The sequence below is a fragment of the Salvia hispanica genome, chromosome 4 (genome assembly GCF_023119035.1).
Source record: "Salvia hispanica cultivar TCC Black 2014 chromosome 4, UniMelb_Shisp_WGS_1.0, whole genome shotgun sequence".
Classification (NCBI taxonomy): domain Eukaryota; kingdom Viridiplantae; phylum Streptophyta; class Magnoliopsida; order Lamiales; family Lamiaceae; genus Salvia; species Salvia hispanica.
In genome coordinates this window covers 11,803,761-11,827,215 of record NC_062968.1, presented here as the reverse complement: position 1 = coordinate 11,827,215, position 23,455 = coordinate 11,803,761, and the positions used below count along the sequence as shown (strand labels likewise).

At 35.9% G+C, this 23,455-nt stretch overlaps 1 protein-coding gene across 5 annotated transcripts; it reads right to left on the bottom strand.

Annotated features, from left to right (window-relative positions):
• Positions 1-9,061: 9,061 nt before the first annotated feature.
• On the bottom strand, positions 9,062-22,698 carry LOC125220197 (phosphatidylinositol 4-kinase beta 1-like). 5 transcript variants are annotated; one of them, XM_048122354.1, is made up of 18 exons: positions 20,675-22,698; positions 18,888-19,076; positions 18,754-18,802; positions 18,057-18,189; positions 17,494-17,953; positions 17,298-17,378; positions 17,087-17,209; positions 14,084-14,153; positions 13,219-13,316; positions 13,012-13,116; positions 11,405-11,458; positions 10,684-10,827; positions 10,505-10,558; positions 10,320-10,394; positions 9,968-10,051; positions 9,807-9,868; positions 9,543-9,689; positions 9,062-9,421 (listed from the first exon to the last, which is right to left on the bottom strand). In XM_048122354.1, exons 1-18 carry the CDS (start codon positions 22,418-22,420, stop codon positions 9,271-9,273), a joined length of 3,825 nt encoding a protein of 1,274 aa, XP_047978311.1. In that variant the 5' UTR covers positions 22,421-22,698; the 3' UTR covers positions 9,062-9,270. The 5 variants fall into 5 exon arrangements, 4 of the variants coding, with proteins under 4 accessions (XP_047978311.1, XP_047978312.1, XP_047978313.1 ...); XM_048122355.1 differs by lacking the exon at positions 9,968-10,051; XM_048122356.1 differs by lacking the exons at positions 9,062-9,421; positions 9,543-9,689; positions 9,807-9,868; positions 10,505-10,558 and having other exon boundaries at positions 10,320-10,351.
• Positions 22,699-23,455: the final 757 nt, after the last annotated feature.

Genomic DNA, 23,455 nt, shown 5'->3' with positions numbered 1-23,455 from the left:
GCTGATCAACTCGGCTTACGTCCGACTCGATGAAACGAAGAGCGCAAAAGTTCGTGCAATCAAAAAACCTTAACCCACTAATAGGGGTGAGCATTCGGGTTTCGGTTCGATTTTTTGCCGAAACCGAACCAAACCCATAAAACCGAATTTAGTTCAAAATCCAAACCGAACCGAACCGAAAAATCGAAAACCGAACTTTAAAAACCGAACAAAACCGAAAAAACCGAAACCGAAAAAAATAGGCTATATCAATATAAATATAATTTAATTTATTTTATATATACTATTAGAATATAAATATATATAGTATAAAATTAATAGAATTTATATAATACATATTATACAAAATATATTAAAAGAATATATATTATATATATATATGATATAATATATTAAATTAATAGAATAAATATATAATATAATATTAAAAATATAATTCGGTTTTTCGGTTATTTTTTTCGTCCGAACCAAACCGAACCGAAAAACTGAATTTTTGGTATTTTTAAAACCGAACCGAACCGAAAAACCGAAAAAATCGAACCGAATTTCAAAATTTTGGTTTGGTTCGGTTCGCATAATCGGTTTTCGGTTTTTTTGCTCACCCCTACCCACTAATACTATTTGATTAGTATAGGAAAGTAAGGATCGATCCCACAGAGATGAGGCGTTGTAGAGGTTGTTTGCAAGACACGGGAAAGAAAAAAAAAACTGAACTGAACAACTAAGCTAAACTACTTGATCGACTTAACAAACTTACTATAAATGGACAAACAGAATAACGGGGATTGTCAGTCCCCTGCAAAATGTACGAAAAAGCAAAATAACTTTAACATAATCATTTTCTTCAACAAATCAGCATAGAAAACAGAACAACGAACAGATCTGAAAAGCTAAAGAAGACGAAACATCAGAAAACACATAAAACTTAAATTACTCCTACGATCTAAGCTACGACGACGTGAAAACGAAAACTAAGCATTTTCATGCAGAGACGAAACATAAACTCCTAGATCTAAGCATACGAAGACGAATCAAACATAAAACATCAAATCTAAGCTAAAACTCAACATAAAACACGGAAGCGAAAACTGAGCTAAACCATAAAACATAAAACGAAATTCAAAGCTTGAAAATGAAACAGAAACTTGGATTAGACTAAAACAGAAAATAGAAAGTCGATTACATCAAAAGAAAAGCTGTAAACTAAGCTAAGAAAGAAGGAAATTGTTTCATCACCCCTTCTCGGAGTGCAATGCAGAGCAAAGGATGGAAATTGTGCAAAAACAAACACTGAAATTAGAACTACCAGCTAAACTAAACGGAACCAAGTGTGTGCGCAGAAATCAAGAGCAAGGAATTGAAAAGAGACATCTGGTTTCAACCCTTGAAGAGAACAAAGACCCTAACCTACTCTAAGAAGATTGGTGAGAACCCCCTCTAAGCTACGGTGCAGGAAATGAAATTGGGGGAACTCCCTTCTCTTGGTGTGTTGAGCTCTTTTTTATAGGGAGGCGTAGGGCTCTGATCCCTAGGGTACCACCTCCCCGAAATTACATTGCAGCCCTTCACACCTTTGAGTGGAGTCTCTAGTCTTCTTTCTAATGCAGAGTCTGGCTGGCTCCGGTAGAATATCAACTTGATCATCTTGTGCCGCCTTTTTCTCCTCCTTTTTCTCGACTTTTGCTTTCGCCCTCTTGAATTGTGCGATCTTCGGTTTATGGAGAAATTTACACACACCTGGCTCAAAAAGGATCGTTAGTTCACTGATTTAAGTGCAGTTTTACTATGAAACACATGCATGAAATGAGCCTCATCAATAGGTATTAATAAACAAAAAGGTAATGTATAAAAAAATGCCCTTCAAAGGAGTCAATCTCACGACCAAACGGAAGTTAGACGCTACACCAAACCAACTTGGCCACAACGGTTTTTATTAATGCAAACAAGTATATGTAGCTAATACTCTCTCCTTCCGCGGATAGGAGTCCTGGTTCACTTTTACCATAAATAGTATTAGGATCTCAACTTCCACTAACTCATTACATTCACATTTCATTTAAAATTAATATATACAAGTGAGACTTCTATTCTACTAACTTTTTTCCAACCACTTTGTTTAACCATTTTTAAAACCCATGCCGCCAAGAAATGGAACTTTTAGTGGCGGACGGAGGGAGTATTTATTACAGAAGTTGGGGGGCACTGGACCATCCAGGCCCCAATGTCCCTCCATCCATGGAGTACTTGTTACAATTTAGTATGCAAAGCATCTTTTGTATACGCGTATATGCAATAATTTTTTACCCATTTTTGATCATGTTTATGAGAATGAATTGTTTGTTAAAATGTATTTTGTTTATTTATTTTATAAGATGTTGCAATGTGTTTTAAATTGAAATAGAAGTACATAAGGAAAACAAAATGAGTCTAAGTCGCATATTAAATGGGGTTATGAGTGATATTCACATTAGGTAACTTTTCAGTTCTTGCAGAAGGAAAATTGTTTCACAATCTAGATAGGCTTTTTGACCACCTATCATGAAGGATCTAGCGCTAAGACAAGTCTATTGAGCTATTTCCTATAAGACGAGGTCACTGTGAGTTATCGTTTCTTAACCATTGTTGACATAACATTGAGCTATTTTGAGTTATCAAATGGTGAGGTCTTTCGTTGTCCAAAAATCCTAATAAATTGGGTAATGATCATTATTATCTAGTTGATGCTAGTATTTTTAGTGCAATGTTTGTGTTGGAAGAGTCCAGTTTGATGATATCTCAAAAGGTCTTTAGAAGAAATTTTATTATTCAGAAACCTGGTCAGTATGTAATTTATTCCATGAACAATAAATAGGAATTTCTAAACAGGACCACTCTTGAAAAAAGAGATTAATTAATTTTATTCAGGTAGTAGACTTAAATATTAATTAATGGATATTTATATCTTCAACATGGGAAATGATATAATTAAAAAGGAAGTCCCAAATTACATGTAATTTTGGTTTGGACAAGCAGTCAATATTATGTATTTAGTGGATGACTAATACGCTCGGATTTTGCATTGTTTTAAGGCCTTTATTTGGTCTGTTTTGAGTGTCAAAGTTGCATTACACGTCCATAAATTGCATATTTTATCTATTTTGGTGTTTTGACGTGTTTTGTGACAAATGTCCATATTTGAACCTAAAAAGATAGCTAACAGTCGAAGTTGGAAATCTGGAGCTTTCAAGACGTCCAGCGGTCCGCTGCAACCCAGACAACGACCGCTGGCAGCCACCGACTGCTGAGCCAATAGCGGTCCGCTCCAGAAAAGTTGTGCTGAAAAGAGGAACACGCCCAACAACCACTGGGGTGTGCGCAGCGACCGCTCCAAGAGATCCAGAAGCTACGGGATTATTTCTAGCGACCGCTGTAACATAAACAACTACCGTCGTCCAAGAGGCAGAGATTTCGGATCAACCCACAGCGACCGTTGGCCAAGGTGCAGCGGCCCGCTGGGAATATGCGGCGCGCAGATTTGACCTATTTTTGCTACTAGATTTACCATACTTAGTCACTTTTTGCCTTAATTGGTGCTGCTAAAAAATATGGCTATAAATACCCCCTCAGACCTCTTAAACAACATTCATATTTTTGCTGTATAATTCCAGAGCATATATTTGAGAGTTCTTACTTGTTCATCAAGGTGCAAGGGTTTGAAGAAGGAATCAAGAGAAGATCAAGGCTACAAGGATTCAACTTTTGGGTTTTATTTGCTTTAGTTCTTATGTTCCCTTTGTTTTCCCTACTTACAATGTCTTTAGATTGTTCTATCATGTGTAATTAAATTAATAGGATTCTAGGGATGTATTAGTAAAGACTTTGGTTATACAATTCTGTTTTGCTATTTAATATATGTTTTGTTCTTACTTCGTTTCTTTTCTAAGTGTTGGATAATTGCTTCACGTATGAGTGACACATTCTGTGATGATTTAATATAACTTGCTACATAATCGTGAGAGGAGGTGATGCAGTAGAAGACAAGACTTGGAGGCTAAGAAAAAAATAATTTGAGTTTTGTTTATTTCCTAGTTAGTAAAATTAGTAGATGGAAAAATATTAATTGTTTTTCCTTCTACAAATTAGGTTTTCCTTTTTGATAATTTTCCTTATAGTTATTTTTGCTTATAATCTTTTTAGTTATTTTCTTTCCATAAGTTTAGGATTTCCCTTTGCCTATATAAAGGCATCATTGTTTATCTTAAAAGACAGACTTTTGATTATATAATTTTGCATTGAGTTTTCATACTTCGAAGTTCTCAATTAGTTGAGTTCTTTATCTATCAGTTAATCATTCTCGTATGTTTCACCGTTCATTTTGCATCACTTGGTATCACGATCCAGGTTGATTATCAATGGCTGAACGTAGATATGGCGGCAGACGTGGCGATGCTTGTGGTAGCGGTCATGGTGGGGGACTTGGAGATCTCCCAAACGAAGAGGCTACGCGACAGCGTGATCTGCGCGACATCGAGAACGATGATCTAAGACAACAGGTTCGAGACCTCCAGTGCGACATCGAGAACGGTGATCTGCGACAACAGGTTCGAGACCTACAACGACGATTGGCGCGATTGGAGAAGCGTCGGGGGAAATCCAACCCGATGAGATCTAATGCGTCGGAGCGTCGTTCGGTGGACGATCCGTTATTCAATGACGTCTACGGTGGCCAGTCTAAGCCCGTATACGACAAGGATATATTTTCGACGCCGGTGTATGATGACCCCGTATATGACGAAGATATATTTTCGATACCGGTGTATGATGAGCCCGTATACGACGAAGATATATTTTCGATACCGGTGTATGATAAGCCCGTATATGACGAGGATATATTGTCGATGTCGGTGTATAATAAGCCCATGCATGACGAGGATATATTCTCTGAGCTCCCCGGATTGATGAGCAAATCCCCGCCTCATTCCGTGAAATTTGTCGACGGCTGTGAAGCATGGTTGAAGACAGAGAACTCTGTACCTTATTCTAAGGATTTCGATAAAGACCCAATTTTGGTAAATGGGGATGAAGAGGGAATTATGATCAGTGGCATTGGATATAAGTTTGGGGATGAATTGGGTAAGAAACCAGATGCTGAATTTGGAACTCCTCAATCATTTGGCACTATTGCCATACTTAGTTCAGTGAAAGCCGCCACATATTATCCTGAAAATAATGTTGGCAAGGCACGACGTTAGGGATAGCACATTGTAATGACAACCAGTCTTTCATCAAATGTGCCAATGGGATACTTTTCATGGGCTGAATATGATATAATGGCTCCAGTTCAACCAAAAATTGCAGGTCTTGTTGTTTCTGCTTTCATTTTTTACTGTGGTGCTATGAACTTCCGACTGCAAGCGTTAATTGGACTTGAGAAAACAAACATAAAAGGCACTGTTAGATCTGCAAACATAAGCATTAATTGGGCGAGTTAGATCTTCTTAGTAGACACTACAATTAGCTTCCCTTAAAACGACACTGTTAATTGAGAGTGAAGACTTTTCAAGGGTCTTAGGAGCTTTAAGGAGTTACGGATCTAGGATTGACGCCCCTAGTGTTAGTAATCTACGTTTGTATTGCATGAGCATAACTTAGGCGACTCGTCCTACTGAAGTAAGAACTGTGCTAGGGTAGGGTATTGTAGTTGGAATTTGTATAACCATAACTTTGAACGCACATCCCTGAAATTCTCTTATTTCATATATTTTTCTTTAATTCGCTTTTTAAAGTTTTTAATTTCAAAAATTCAATTTTCTCTCGGTTTTCCAAATAGTGAAAAAAGCTTAGTAGATGATAGACAATTTGTGTCTAATTTCCCTGTGTTCGATATCCGGTACTGACCTTTAGTTATACTACGTATACCATGTATACTTGCAAGTATTTTTAGTGCTAATAAAAAGTGCATCAATGACAATAATATTTAAGTTTGTGCTTAAATAAATTAAGTTAAGTTTTAATCCTCCATAGATCCTTAATCTAACCTAAAATACAACTCAATATAAAAGCGGACAAGCCAAGAAGACAGAAGAGAAGAGAACAACAAAATTAATGCTTATTCCAGTGGTGTAGATTTCGAAATATCTCTCCCTCACTCTTGAGATTTTTGAAAATTGGGGCTTTTACCCTAGGAGTTCTTGTGTCTTCGATTCTTGTCCAGTTCATGAGGTGTGGATGAGCTTTGCCCACACAAAGGTCAATTCTAAGTTGGTGAAACATATCAGAAGATTTGTGGTTCAGAACAAGCTAAGAAATTGAAATAAAGTGGTGATTGAATTTAATTCCTGAATTCCTACAGTGTGCATTGTGTGATAATACGTGAATCGATTAAATTATGTGATTATGTAATTAGTTGCATATGTTTAAGATATAACAAGAAAAATATGACATTTTTTTATATTTGTAAATATAATCCTATGGAGATAGAACTTATACATGTGATGTATATGTTAGAGTTTTGAATACTTTAAATCACCTTTCGAGTGATTGGATATTGTAAAAACTCTTATTTTATTTTCTAAGGAATAAAACAGATTATTTTGTCATAATGGTGTTATGTTTTTACTTTAATGATTGTTTTTACATATTTAAGAAACAAAACAAGTTCAAGTCATTGTTTTAATAGGCCGCTTTGTGGGCGACGTTCACTTTAAGGTAACACGGTCAACTCTGAATAAAAGAAAAAATAATATTTCACAACCCAGATAGGTTTTGACTAAGTATTGTGAAAGGTTGCAATGTCAATCCATATATTTCCAAGCGTTAACGAAATAAGATGACACTGGTGTGGTATAGCACTAAATGGATCTAACAGCAAGACAAGTCTTTATGTTATCTACTGAAAGACGAAAATCTTGATAACATACCATTTCTTAATCAATATATTTACCTTTTAGCATACGTTATTGATTATGCATTATTTTGATTTGTCAAATGGTGCAGATTTTTCGCAACCCAAGAATCCTGTTATTTTGGGTAGTGATAATTAATATCTAGCGGTGCTAGAATGACTACTATGTTGAATCGTGCCCAGGAGAGTCTGGTTTGATAATGTACTCAAAAGAAGCATTTCTTGATGAGTCCACTCTTGGAGTAAATAAGATATTAATTAATTAAGAGACATAAATTAATTAATGGATATTTAAATCTTAAGCCCGGGAAATATTTAACTAAACGAGAAAATCCGGGTAACTTATAATTTCAGATTTAGATAGGTGAATAAATATTAACCCCCTTGTTCCTTGTTAATAGAAGCATTTCTTTTCGGCACGGAGTTTAAGAATAGTATGTTAAATAGATGGTAAATAAAGTAAGAGAGAATAAAGTAAGAGACATAAAGAGAGATTAAAGTAAAAGAGAGTTACTTTTTGCAAAAAATAAAAATGACTCAATGATCTTGGAATTTTCCAAAATAGACTAATGACTCTATTAACATTGAACAGAGGGAGTACTATTGTAGTGACTGATAATAATATTTCTATTTGAGCTTGAATTATATTGAGGTTCAATTTAATTAGATTAAAGCTAATTGAGGGTGACCTGCATCCAAACCTACATAAAGGGGATTGAGAATATAAATAGGAGAATAAAGGAGACAAAGTCAAGAGATTACACAATTTTCGTCCATCTCTCCCCCTAAAGGCGTTGATTTCTCCCTTTGTCATCTCTTCTTAATTCAAGTCCTATATATTTGTTAAGATCAGCCCACCCTGATAGCGAAATATAGTTTGGTAACCAATCAGAAGATTCGTGGTCTAGTATTGAAGATCATCACGTCAAAAAGTAGCTAGCAATTTGTGATTCTTCGGAGAATCAAGAAGGTAATCAATTCTCTCCGTAGAAAAAACATGTTTTTGGTTTCAATTAATTTTTTATACACTGTATATCGAAATAAATGCAGTTTTATGAACAATCTAACAAAATCTCAATTGAATATATTGCATGAAAAATATAATTTGTACATAACTAAAAGAGTAAATGTCAAAAATGGTCCTAAACATATGACCGAAATACGAAGGTGGTCCAAAATATTCACCTTTTTGAAAATCGGGTACTAAACAAACAAAATTATTCGTCGGATTGGTCATTTTTTTACGGTTCTATAAAAAATTGGCGGTCAACGTCAGATTAATGATATTTTGACTTAATTATTGCGTATAGTTAATTATAAAAAAATAAAATAAATTTAAAAAATAAAAGAAATTTCAATGAATATAATGTACTTGTGTCCTTTTTTAATAATTTTTATATTTAATTATAAATACTAATTAAGTCAAAATATCATTAATTTGACATTAACCGTTAGTTTTTGACAGAACCGTAAAAAACAGGACCAACCCGACGACAATTTCATTTGTTGATCCGAGTTTCAAAAATTGAATGTTTTGGACCAACTTTAAACATGCTTAGGACAACTTTTGACCTTTAGTCTATCTAAAACAACGTACAACATAATACTCCCTCCGTTTCGCGGTAGTTGAGTTCATTTCATTTTCTGCACCCGTTTTAGAAAAATGATAATAAATAGTTAAAGTGAAAAAAAGTAAAGTAAGAGAAAGAACCTTATTCTGTCACTTACTTACTCTCTCTCCACTTTAACTATTTACTAGTATCATTTTTTTAAAACGAGTGCAGAAAATGAAATAACTCGACCACCGTGGAACGGAGGGAGTACTATTTACTGCATTTGTATGATATTCTGCACCAATTTTCATAAAAAAAAGTACGTAATAAGGTATAAGATCTGCAAAGCCCGAGTCCTCTCGATGCACATTTTCGAACATAATTAGTCAAACTAGAAAACTAATACGTAGAAACGATACTGGATTAGCGCAATCAGTACAATCATTACAGAGAGAACGCAAAGGATTCTTCTTGTTAACAATAACGCCACCAAAAAATCATGTTGCTAATCCATATCCCAAGACAAGTCTCGAGCGAGAGCTCGAACACGTAAAAAATGGAGATGTTCGCAAATGGAGCTGCAACGCGATAATTAACATGTTATATGAGTGTTCGTTCACAGTTGGACGTGTAACCAATTGGTGTCATTCAAACTTGCACATTTCTATCCAAATTAGTATATTGCACTATAAGTGTTAAACAAATTTCAAATTTATACACAAATACAACAGAATGCTAGTTAAGCATTTTGGCATTAAAGAATCAAGGCCGAGGATAGATGCCGGAGAGTTGAAGCCAAGAGAGAGCAGCTTATGATTATAAACAGATCAAAGCTTAATGGCAAGGCGGCAAATATACAGGCAGGCTGAGTTCTAGGCCGAGTTCGTAGCTACACGGATCAATTGGTGTAGCAGACTCAAAAATCATAATCCAGCTTCCGAGTGGCATCTTCAATGAGTTACACTCCACCACATTGTCAATCACTCTGTACAGTATGCCCAACAAAATGTGGATTAAAACGCCGAACCCCTCCTTGAATAATGAAATCTCCAGGTCAGCTGAATCTCTTTTCTTGAAACAACGGAAAATGGTAAAAAAAAAATTACGGTAACTCCTCAATAGCTGTTTCATCAGCAATACTTCGATAGAGAGCACTTCTGCCTCGAAAGTAACAAACTTGCTCACTGACAGAAAAGGCATCCCATGCATCTCCACCACCCATGTTAGCAGTGATGATTTGTCGTAATTCCTCGCTGCCATGAAACCAGATATGCTCAAGCACAAATAAACACAACATCTCCAAGTGAACTATCAAGGGTGTAATCCATGCTCATAATATCCCATTTAACACTCTTTGGTAGTAGTCATACTGACGAGTCCGCCATGCATCCAAGCTACTGCTGATCAGTGAAAGGACCAAAGAGACGCATTGCTGATACAGGAGAACGTTGCTTTGTGAAGGTGTGGACAATAAATAAAGTAATAAATAGATTACAACAAAAGCATATTGGAGGGGGGTGGGGGATCAAACCTCCTCTGTCAAACTAAGATGAAACCGTTTCCTCAAGTTTTGTATTGTCCGTGGACCACCTTTGAAACAAGGGTAGTCAGAATCCTATAAAGAATGGACAATTGGATCAGAGGCGTTTCTTTTGGTCACAGAGATGAAGGAATGTATTTAGTAAGTTGAGTGGAGAGAGAATAGATTAAGAGAGAGAATAAAGTAGATCAATAAGGAAAAATTTAAATAGGAGAGGGAATGGACTAATATTGTGGGACGGACAAAAATGGAAAAGGAGACTATTGTTTGGGGACTGAGGGAATTTGATTATAATTTTGTTTAGGAAAAGGAAAAAATTTAAAAGAAAATCAGATAATCTCACCTGCAACATCTCTACAAGAAGAATTATGCGCTCTGCATGTTTGCGACACGTTAGAAAACCTTGGATGCATAAAACCTGAAACATATAGGTTGACAACAAAAGATATAAACACCGACAAGCACAATATTGAGACCTGACTCATGCAAAATATTCAACAACCTACAGAGATGAAGTACACCACTTGCCTTAAAATAATCGAAAAATTCACTTGGAACTCCCTCAGCATCAGAGTCCATCACCTAGTACAAGAAAGCAACAATTGTTTTCATTCATAAAGATTTTTAGCTTACAGAACCCAAATGACCTAAAAATGTGCTCATAAGGAAAATATTAGCTTTGTAGCCTGCATGAATTAGTATCTTGCCTCAAGAAGTTCACGGGTTAGTTTAAATGGCGCACTTTCAAAATTTACTCCGCCAGGTGAATTTGAAAGCATGAAGCCAAAATCTATGTGTATGATATGGCCCTCTTCATCCAACAACAAGTTTCCATTGTGCCTATCTTTCACCTGAGGAAAAGCAAATAACTCGTAAAAAGAATGGTAGCAGTTTTAAGCATGAATCAGTGTATATTTTGAGGGGTATATTCTAAGCATGACAGGAAGCCTGGATTCAAATAAGAAAACCCCCAAAATAAGTTTTACTATTAGTTAATTTCTCAAAGGTAAAGAGACCTTTTAAAATAAAAAAAATATGAACTTGTCAGTAAACTTGATAAATGGCATCAATTAAAAACATGCTTGTGACTAGATGCCGAGAAAACAGAAAAAAACCCCAAAATACATTTTATTAGCTAATTTCCAAAGGTAAAGAGACCTTTTAAATTCTAAAAATATGAACTTGTCAGTCAACTTGATTGATGGCATCAATGAAAAACATGCTTATCCCAACATGCGGAGAAAATAGAAAAAACATGCATCATGGAGCAATAACTCAACATATTAATCTAGAAGTAGAATAATGAAGTTTTGACATTCTGGTATTAAATCAGTTATCAATAAATATGCTTATATTTGAACGACGATAGACAACTGATATTAAGCATTGCCTTTTTAGCAGCTGCTCAAGAAAGAAAATGAGGTTTACCTGTAAAAGGTAGCACACTAGAGAGTATCCAGCCATGCTTTCAACAAAGTTCCTCTGCAGTGAAGAAGGAAAGCTCAGAACTACTGAGTCACAAACTAGCTAAAAGAAAATTCATATGAATTCATGTTAAATAAATAAAAGCAGAATAACAAAATTCATTTATAATCATATTGATTTTCTCCACAAACTGGCCCTATGCTAAGAAAAAAGGACCAGTAGTGTGCCAGTAGCCAATATAAATAAATAAATCACATAAATAAGAGACAACTGATTATATTTTTTCACATCTATGTTCTAGATAAATATGATGTTCTCAAGTTATGTTCCTTATCTGAACATGTTCATTGACATTATTTTGCATGTGTTACATGCAAGGTACATACTACATGGGTATGACCCGAAGACTAAAACCAAATCCCAGCCGATGCACATTTATATTCTCAAAACCTACCCTAGTGCAGCAGCAGGTTAGAGACAATACCAGTTTCTAGCGAAGACCGCTGCAGTCTCCAATCATCAAATGTATAAGCGGACATCTATTTACCATCATAAGAATATCAACCTGAAACTTTTAATGAAACTACTTATACCCATAAGTCGTAAAATTACATATAACCCGTCAATCATTATGTCCAAAAGTACACCCTCATATTATTGGAAGTTCATTTAGCAATGAAAGGGGATCATCATGTTATAGAACTAAATTCTAATTAGACTTTTATCATTATAAAACAAAGTAGCCCATGAAGAAGTAGGTAAATATCATATTGAGCAAATTCACTAATCCAGCTCAATAATAGCTCTTGTTTAAAATCCAAGTCAATAAATGATTATATATAAAAACATACCAATGAAGTGAAAATTTAAATCTAATTTTTTTTTATTATAAAATTTTAAAATATTATTATAACTCTTAATTGTAATATAGTGAACATTAATTAGTAATATTAAATTAATGGCAAACACTCTAATGTAACCCAATATTAGCCTTAACCCCTTTCAAAAGTTAACCAATAAATGACTTTACAAAAACAAACCATAGGAATCGATTTATTTTTTCAAATCTAAATTGGCACTCTTGGATGTCGAATTGTTGACCCATGTTAGATTTGAAAAAAAAACAATTCATTATTAATGTTTTCATGAATAATCCTTTATTGGGTTAGATTTGAAAACAAGGACTATTAATTGGTAAGATTGGTGTATTTTCCCAATACTACAAACAAGGGAGGGCATTGTAAATTTGTAATTATTTTGCTAATTTTTGTCCATGAGTGTAGTAAGAGTACATAAGTAGCTCCTAATCTTTTGAAGATCAAGTATGACATCAAATAAACACATACTACCAAGTTTTAATAGCACATCATATATATAAATAATAAAAAAGGACAAGGTCACAAATTTTTGGTTTGATAACTTAATATCTCACAAAGTGATGAAAAGAAAAAAGAAAAGCAAAAATGATATACAGTTGTTCAAAATAATATGGTACAAATGACAAAGCAGTTCAATCATTACATAACTCCTAAACAAGAAATTTCAAAGAACACTACCACAGAGACAAGTTCAGGATTTTTTAAAATGAAACAGGCCAGAAACAGAATTACCTGAGAGAGCTTAAAGCTGGGAGAATTTTCTTCATACTTGGCAACAAAGAAGTCACGCAAACTTGAGATGTTTGGAAATCTACTTTTGATTGAATGAAGTGATGCCTAATGAAAATCAAATTACAGAAGATAAGTTTCGCTCAGGACTCAGGAGACAAGCATTTAATTTAAGTATATTTGATTATATCTATGAAATAGTGCAATTACCGTGTCTGGTATGGTTTCAATGAGAGCTGTATAAGAAGAAGTAACTAAAACTTCATAAGGCCGCAGCCACAGTGGGAGACCAGCCTCCTGGAATATATCTAGCATTGCCAGTTACGAAAAAACCAATCAATATTGGCTAAGGTAGAACATGATAGTCGGAGCAGAAAATGAGAAGAGGACATTCATATCCAACATCATTATTGCACGATTATGAAATTAAACTTGGCCAGATAACCAAGGGAAGTGAAACCAATATAATGAACTCCATGAAATGATTAGATATAAGAAATTCAGAGGTAAATGAGGTGCCTTCATGTGAATATTCCTGATCATCAGAACTTCAGATAATAATTGCCCCTTTGCTCACCTTCATTTTGTAAATCATGACATGATTACTATTTATTTTGCATGTGTGGAAACCAAATTAGTAGCACAAATCAAAAGAAAACAATATGTATGCAACAGCTAAGTCAGTTATATAACTGCTCACAGATGATGCTATTATGATGCCATTATTGAACCCTCACATTAAATGCCTGGATAGGGATTATGAGACCCTCATACCCAATAGGTGAAAACAGGTTTAGAAGTTCTATTCAGATAGTTACTAATACAGTTATACCATCATACCACCTTTCAGTTTTTACAAGATCATCCCTAGATTACTATAGGAAGAGAAATCCTCTATGATGATTTCTCAAACATACTGTCCTAGCAAGTCCAAATCATCAATAGATAAACATTTTAAGTAAGCACACGTGATACTTAAAGACTAATGAATAAGGAACACCTAAAAATAATAGCACTAAGGCCAGTGGACAGACCTAAAAACATGAACCTAATATCTCTGGGAGAGGTCACTTACCATAAAAGTGAGAAATAAGCTGTACAGCCAGGTGTTCCTGCCTACAGTCATCCCCACTCTTCACAATGACCTAAATAAAACAAGAATCAGATAAGTGGGGAAAAGAAATATAATGGTACATGTACAATTACAATGTACTTCCGGTGAAAGGACAAATGTACAAGATTAAGAAGTATGAAAATTATACAGGCACAGTTTGCTAGAAAGAGGGAGAAACAGCAATTTAAAAAAAATCTGGCATACAATATCTAGCGAGAATTGTGAACAAAAAATGACATAATCTTAACGTATTTTGTCTACTCATATCTGATGAAATTATTAATCAAGCAAAGGGATTCCTTGTCAATATACCCAGATAGATCTAAGCTATGAAGTAGAGATCATATATTGAAGTCATTTGGGTGCATAAATTTGAAGTGGCAGCCGTTATACCTTACAGCAGAAATTCAGTACCTATTACTTAAACCTGATATTAAATAAAGGAAATTTTAAATCATGGTTTGCGAGCCCACCCTCAACCCTTCAAATAAGATCTAATAGAATCTGAACCTTCTAGAAAATTGCTGAGCCACCTATTATTTGGTCTGGACTAAGCATACATATCAATTGGATCTTAGTATTCTTTGAGAAAGACACACAGATTCATCCATTTAATTAAGCTCATATCTTGATAAAATTGCTCAGAACACAGTGAGTTTCTAAAATGTCTAAGAATAATAAAAATCCACAAAGACATACTCCCTCCGTTTTTTAAAAATAGGGAGGTTTGAAACGGCACGGATTTTAATGCACAATTTGGTAAAGTAAGAGATAGGGGGAGAAAAATTGGTAAAGTAAGAGAGAGGGAGAGAAAAAAGTAATGGAATTAATGTTAGTGGATCATGGGGTCCACTTTAAGTTGTTATTTGTAGTGGTATAAGTGGTAAACAAATTAATGTTTAGGGGTGTAAAGATTCCTAAAATAGAAAGTTTGAAAGTTGCTATTTTTAAAGAACGGACTAAAATGGAAAGAGTTGCTATTTTTAAAAAACGGAGGGAGTATAAGAAATCATAATTACAAAATGAAAATAACCATAAATGTTTGGAAACAAATTCAATTTAGCAAAATAAGAAAAATATGGATTCATAGGCATCATGAAGAAGGAAGAAAGAGGATTGACAGTTGTGCTGGAGGAAGATGGGCACCCAACAAAATGAAAATAACTAGATGTGGCCAGAAGGAGGAAGGAAAACGTTTTTGAGGCGTGCCTTGGTGTGGTTCAGCAGAAAAACATGTACAAGTCGGCGCTCACATGTTGGGACAGGGCACACGCCTTGACGCCGTTGAGGCAGTCCTAGGCGCACACCTCACGCCCCTGAGTGCAGTGTCAGTGGTTTTAACCAAATTCATGGGTTTAATTTAATTGGACGCTAAATTTAGCCATTAGTGTTGAATGGGCTGCTGACTTAATCTTTAATTAATAAATTAAATAAATAAAAACATGCTTTTAAGTTCTCAAAAATAAAATCCCAACAGAAAGTTAGCCGCTCCCATTCAGAATTCCCGCATCCCTCTACATCCTTCTTCTCCATCGCCCTACAGCAATAAGCAGAGTGTCGGAACTACCGCACCCTCTCCCTCTCCCTCGCCTCTCCATCTCCTTATTCCACATCGCCCTTCAGCAGACCAGCCAGCAGCAAACAACAGTCCGATGTTTTTATGTGTTTTCACATATTATGTGTTTTTCTTAGACTTAAACCTAAGATTTTAATGACTTATGGTGTATAATAAGTGTTAATACCTTATAGTTTTTTTATGTTTTTTCATATATTTGCTACGCTTATGTATTTTATGGAGTACATTGGTTATAATTTTGTGTTTTTATTGATGTATGCCTCGGCCTTACATCTCGGACTGCCTTGAGGCTTACACCCCATGCGGCAGTAGAAAAACGCACCGCCAATTAAAAGTCCTTTACAACATTGGAAAGATTAAGAAGGGGGAACTAAAAGTATAACAAATTATATCCAAACCAAAATCAAGCTGTGCGTAATGCAGAACATTTCCAGCCCTCCACCCATATATAACTCCAATTCATATAGTATTATTGTTCATGATGATTAATCATTAGTCTTATCAGACATGTCTTACTCATTTGATGATCTAATAAAAGGTAGGGTATGTACCAAACTTCAGGCAGGAGTCACATAAATCGCACATTGCCCTATAGGGAACATAGATCTTTCTCAAACACCTCCCAACAGAATATTATCTCAACTAATTATTAATATGGGTTGAAAGATATGATACTTTCAAATTTGGGCTTCTCATATGTGACAATAAAGCAAAAGAAAAGGATCATCTGGAAACCCTTGTCGATAATAGAAACCATAATACCTGGGAAAAGGGTCAATTCCAGGCCATTCAAGATCTATAATACCTACACAGCTACAAACAATTGATCCACATCTGCTACCAGGTTGAATATTTTTTATATTCCATTGCAATGCAGGGGGGAAATCCCCACCTAGATCATAGACACAAATCGCATCTGGTTTATTTCTAGTTCATGGAGCAACTTGAACAGGGTAACAAGCATGCTTCAGAAGATATAGAACCCTTAACAAAATTTCTTTAAACTCCTGTAGTACTTTCCAAGGCGTCAAGCATATGTTTCTATAGATATCTGTGTTATTTTCTGAAAAATTATTCATCAACTTTCTTCATGTGAGACAATTCAACCAATAGATTGTAATTTAACGAGTTAATTCAGTTAATCTGAGTATTAACAAATCCAAGCTATCCTTTCTGATACATTACAAATGGTTGTCTCATGTCATATACAGACACCAGTATCCAGCAGATAGTTAAACAGCTTCAGGGAGACTAATATCTCCCTCACAATAACTATATTTTTTTTCCAGAAAAGACAGCCAAGAATTAGAAAAATCTGCCCCTTTGATGTATGTGCAGTGAAAGTAAAGATTTGTATCATACAGAAGCAAAGAGTTGAGGTAACTTACAGATCGCAAGTCCCACCCAGGTAGTTTTCCATACAATGAGGCATTGCATATTCTCTCCCTCTTAACCTCCCAAAGTTCACCAGCTAATGCATCAGTGACTTTCGGGACACCACCATTAACAGCCTAATAAAATTGCAATATATAATGACAAACCATGAAAACATAGACATGCAATGAAATTAGGCATTTAGATTTTTGAGAATATATTCACCTTTGGTTGTGCATCTGATGAATCCTGGCCAGCCCCTTTCAAAGGAAGCCCTGGAGGTGCTTCTCCTTTCAAAGCAGCAGCCTTTTTTTTGGGAGGGTGGAGATGCAACAAATTAATATCAATATCTCATATAGGAGGGTGACCCATAAAGATCTGCCTGAGTAAAATGAGTTTCACATCTACATGGTAAGATTACCTTGACTTCCTCAATAGCCACAGTGCTTGGAACACGGCGGTGCTCCTTCCGACGAGGTGGATCTTGGTCCACTATGTCATCCATACTAATCCCAGGTTCAGCTGACAAGACAACCCTTACCCATTCTGAACCACATTCATCCTCAGCTTTACATGCATAGTCAGCACCCTCTCTGGTCCAGCTAGCATTAGCAGCAGCAGGCTCAGCATGGTCTAGTTGCTTCTCCACTGAGAAATTAACATGGACAAATTTCACTTTGGCCTCCCATAACTGAGCCATTGCTTGGTCTATAGCTTCAGAGGTAGACCTGGACATCCTATCATAACCAGAATTGTACATATCCTGCCCTGTCCGCAAAGGATAAGCCCATGGTGGTGGCTTTGGCAAAAGGGCATCTCCATTTGCCAACGGAATTCCTCCTCTGGACAGCTTTTGTGAACTCGATGCATCCTTAGAATTACTATTTGAAAAGATCAAGAAAAATTCACACCATTATCATTATCATATGAAAGAAGTCAAACTCCTGTTCCACCTACCTTATTCTGAGAGAAAAAAAAACTCACCTGGGAGCTTCACTCTTCAAAACCTCGACACAGATCAAGTAAGGAGCCTTTTCTCTGGAATTTAGAAGAACAGCTTCATCTTCGGGTATGTGAACCACGCGATACATACCTCTCCCTATTGGAAAGCATATTCCTGGGAGATCATCATATAAACTGTAAATTGAGAAGTGAATCAATCCCCCCCCCCCCCCCCCAGTGATAAGAAGACGCTTAAAAAAGGTACAGTTATTTATTTGATTGAAAGACCGGTAAGAGAATAAAAGCAAATATGCAGACCTCATGAGTAATAGACAAAGATGAGAAGAACAACAAATTGTGAAGTAATGTTATTCTAACATTATCAACTCAATAATCTTGAAGACATGTTATTATAACATTATCGACTCAACACAACTATAAATTAATAATCCACAGTTGATTCTACTTCAAAAGCTTCTTGCCCCATAGTTCTTTAAGCACAAAATTTAGGAATTTGCATGCATGCAAGTTTAGCTTGCAAGGGTCATAAAGTATTCATCTAAATGGAGGAAAATATTTAGCATCCGGGATCAGAAAATTTCATCTAAATGGAGGAAAATATTTAGCATCTGGGAACAGTTAAGTGCCCTAGCAAAAAATAAACTATACTTCAAAAATTAGAACAGGTTTTAGTAATAAGGGCAAGCTAATACACCCATACATGATAAATTTCATTTACCTCCACTGTTTTGAGCTTCATCTATATGTGCATTGATCTCTACAAGCGACTGAAACCATTTGAGAACAAAATGTTCATTAGATGGATGAGAAATTTGAGGATTTTGAAGGAAGCAAATAGGAAATTAAGACAACCTCACGAAGAGCAGATTTTCGATCTTCAACAGGAAATATATCGACGAGGCCATAAGATGTCTCACATAATGTTTGAACAAAGTCAAGTGATTCATGATATGTCCCCTTTCTGAACTGTGATGCACTGTTTGGCAGAGGAGGTTTAGCATTTGACTTTTCATTTTGCTGCTTTGGCGAGCCAGGAGAGTTCTGCAAAATGAAATACTTTTGCTATGAAATACTATTGCTATAGCAAGCATTTCATAATAAATCATAGGAATGAATATCTACTAGAAATATATCCAACTCTATACAAATCAAAGAATACCAAAAAGAATATTTTAGACAAACATAAAAATTATATTACAATGACCTCCCTTCTTAGAACATAAATGATACATAAAGATACTCTCAAATATACCCTGAAGAATGATACCTATAATTATCTCAAAAGGTCAAATGCCATGTTTTACCATATTTTGAATTAAGTAATCAAAGAGAGCAGTTGCATTTCATTCAACCATATTAATTTTACCATCATTTTGCATAATCTTCGAGTATACATTATTTATTTCATCTCTAACCTATTCTACCTCACAGACTAACCAAACTCCTGCTCATCAATAGTATTAGAGGGCCTAATCAATTATACGTAAGTCAGCTACATAAACAGAGATTTTGATGATATACATTGAACTAAAGAAGACCCATGACTCAATCAAGAGCAACAGGACACTTCACTGACCTAACATATATCAAACATAGAATACTTCATTTTCCCAGTAAACCAGTACACTGAAAATCAATCACTCATTAGAAAATCAATTAAAATTTAGAAAGTTAACTTACTGCCAGTTGCTCTAGACAGCTATTAATCAATAAAGTATATTTTCTTCCAGGGTAGAGAATCTGGTTCACATTCCTAAGGTAAAATTTATAGTTCAACAGTTTCATCTACTTCCTTTAAAACAAATCCTCGAAATCTATCAGATTATGTTTGCCAGACTTCTTCTGTTAGACTGTTACTAGAGTAAACAAATATCATTTCCCCTTACTTTCTCTCTATATCTGTAACAAGTCTGATTCAGGTCAGGACATTCACATATCATAAACATGTGTGTTCTTATTCTCAGAAACCATTTCAAATGTTAAATATGCCTCCAGCAACAAAGGCTTTTGTATATAAAAACACAACCAATTATTAATCTGATATTACTCCATATTTATAGCCCGGGAAAAAAACTATTCCAAAATATAGATTTCCAAGCTCAAATTAGGAACTACTCCCTCCATTCCATAGTAGTGGAGTCATTTTGCCATTTGGTACGTTCAATGGTAGTGGGTTATTTCCCTTTTTTAGTAAAAGTCAACACATTTCCTCTCACTTACTTTACTCACTCTTACTTTATTCTCTCTTCATCTCTCTACCTTTCTCATTTCCTACTTATTCTTCCTTTACTTAACTCACTTAACACATTTTTTCTTAAATCGCGTGCAGAAATGAAACGCCTCAACTACCGCGGAACGGAGGGAGTACTAAACTTCACTAATTACTCTTGACACCAATAATCACACCAAGAGTAACAACTATTTCAAAATATAGATGTCCAAGCTAGAATTGGGAATTTCACTAATAATTACACCCAGAGCAACCAATTACTTTGAAGATGACAACCAAAAAAAAGTACAGGTCTTAAAAAAAATTCATAGTTGGAATGTTTCAGGGTCTTATTTAAATAGAGGGAACAACTGATCATAATCGACAAATATATCATCACATGGAAAGCATGAAATAAAAAGGAACAGACCATTTTGTTCTTTCTGGAGCCATAGAGTTCAGAATCCTCAACAGAGCGGTCACGATCCTTGAACAACTTTCGGAAAAAGTTCTCCGTTCCAGGACTGCTTTCATGCACATTACTGTTATTGCAGTTAGAATCTTCCCTTGAAGCTTTGGAGTCTTCTGGATGAACACGAGGCGACCTACGGAAAAGCGAAAATTCCGGTTGTTCATCGTCTTCACCATTTGCATGTCCCTTCCTGTCCTCATCTTTCCACTCCAAATCTTTCTTGTCTTCAAAATTTTCTTTGAACAGTTTCTTGAAAAACCCTTCTTTATCAGGATCATCACATGACTTTGATGCTCTTTCCAAATCATCATATTTATCACTACCATCTTTTCTCTCCTCAAATTTGTCCTTGAATAGCTTTTTGAAAAACCCTTCCCTTTCATCATCTTCTAGAGGTCTGTACAAAGTTTTTTCCTCTGCATCACTTTTACTCTCCCGAAACAACCGTTTCAAAAAACCATCTGAGCTAGTGCTAACTTCCTCTTCATCTTTACCACTCAAAATCCTGCGAAAGAAACCATCTTTCTCCGAATCATCATCATCCTTATCAACTGACTGTTTCGCATCTTCATCTCGACTGCTACTCAATAACCTCTTGAAAAAACCAGCTTCTTTCTCATGCTCCTCCTCATTTTTACTTTTATCCACTGACTTCTTCATCTCCGCATCCCGACCATCCCTTAACAACCTCTTAAAAAACCCACTTTCCTTCTCAGGTTCCTTCTCATTCTCCTTAGCCACTGATTTTCTTGCATCATCATCCCGACTATCCCTCAACAACCTCTTGAAAAACCCACTTTCCTTCTCGGACTCCTCATCAAACTCTTTGTCCTTATCGCTTGACTTTCTAACATCCTCATCCCGGCTATCCCTTAACAACTTTTTAAAGAATCCACCTTCCTTGTCAGGCTCATCATCTTCCTTCTCCACCGACTTCCTAAACAATAGAGCATCCCGAACCTTGGTCCCTGGGATGAACTTCTTAAAAAGTTTATTACTCTCTGGCGATCCCAATACCTTACCACCATCATCCTGGGATATTGTGTTTCCCGACGAGGGTGAAAATGAGAAAGACCGCAATGGTGATGTACTACTCGGAGGTGAAGATGTCAAAGACAGCAACTTCTGTTTAGAAGACAACAACCTATTCAACACTGGATTCTTACCGATAGGACTAATACTAGTACTATTGATATTATTACTAGAAGATGACATAAAACCACTACTCCTCGTTAGAGGTTTAATCAAAGGAGGCCATTCACCCATCAAAGTAGCTGCAAACTGGCACTTCTCCTGAATCCTACTAATCCCCTCGTTATCATCTACATCTTCCAACTCTGCCATCAAAAACCAGTGTACTTTAAGTGCAATTTTGAGGGATCTCGAGCATATATCGATGACAAACTTATCGAGTGAAGGGCTAGGCTTGTGGATTAACATATAGCAAATTTGAAACAAGTAGCTCTCGATGCCGGAGAGAGGAAGAGTGTACATCCGGTTGCACAAGTAATCCCTGACCCCGGGATGATCGTGCTTGTAGAGATAGCTGACCGCGATCCATTCGCAGAAAAAGGCCGAATCGAAGAACCTAATCAGCCACCCGCTCTCACCGATGCTCTCACTGGTTGGAATCGTCCGCGTCACCTCGCGAGGTGACTCAGCCCGCTCGCCGAAGGCACGCGTCAATCCCAGTAGCCTCGACATCGTCAAATCCTTTTTCTCATCATCAATCAATCTCAATTCAAAAACCCCTGATTTTGAGAATTTGAAGTGATATCCCCTCAGGTGCAGAATTGAAGATGAGATAAACAAAGAGAATTGGAAATTTGGGGTTGCGACCGGCGCCGTGAAACTGGCCGGCAGCAGGGGTATAATGGGGATAGTAGTGGGAGGAGGAGGTGGCAGTGGTGCTAACGTGCGCGGAGAGTGCTCCGAGGGGGGATTCAACTTAATTTAATCTTTTTTTTCAATTTTCAAGTTGGCGAGTGTATGAAAGGCCTATTGGCTTTCAAAATAAAATGGAATAAATATCGATTTCAAATACTCTGTGATTTTAAAATGTCAGAATTTTGATATACATTCGCCCAAAACGTTGGAGAGACCTATTGGAAATTTTCTACTCCCCTTTCTATACTAGTAAAATCATTTTGTTATTTTAGTACATTTTATGACTGACATTTTTTTATACGATACGATAATATGACACGAACCTGCACAAAGTTAACACGATACGAACACGCACGTTGAGGATTTGGGTCCTTGTCAACCCAATAAGAACCCGAGGATAACAGGTTGGGACGGGTCGGGTATGGATCGGTGATGCACTTTTTATTATTACTAAAAATACCTGCAAGTATACAGGGTAGATCTAGTATAGCTAAAGGTCAGTATCGGGTTGTCGAACACGGGGAATATAATTGCAACTGACTATTACTCCCTCCGTCCCACATTACTTGAGTCATTTCTTTTTTGCACTCGTTTTGAAAAATAATATTAATAAATAGTTAAAGTGGAGAGAAAGAAAAGTAAGAGAGAGAATAATGTTGAGAAGAGTCTTAACTATAGTATTCTCTTTTTTACTTTATTTTTTCTCCACTTTAACTATTTATTATTATTTTTTCAAAACGAGTGCGAAAAAAAAGTGACTCAAGTAACATGGGACGGAGGGAGTATGTACTAAGCGTCAAATACTATCTAGGGAAACAAAAGAATTTTGGAGTTTTGAAAATAAAAATAATT

Excerpts from the sequence above, each read along its gene's own strand:
- LOC125220197 (XM_048122354.1), bottom strand. The coding sequence starts at position 22,420 with ATGTCGAGGCTACTGGGATTGACGCGTGCCTTCGGCGAGCGGGCTGAG. Across the intron at positions 9,869-9,967 it reads ATCTTAGTTTGACAGAGGAG|CAATGCGTCTCTTTGGTCCT; the intron begins GTTTGATCCCCC and ends CTCCTGTATCAG. Across the intron at positions 9,690-9,806 it reads GATGCATGGCGGACTCGTCA|CGAGGAATTACGACAAATCA; the intron begins GTATGACTACTA and ends GTTTCATGGCAG.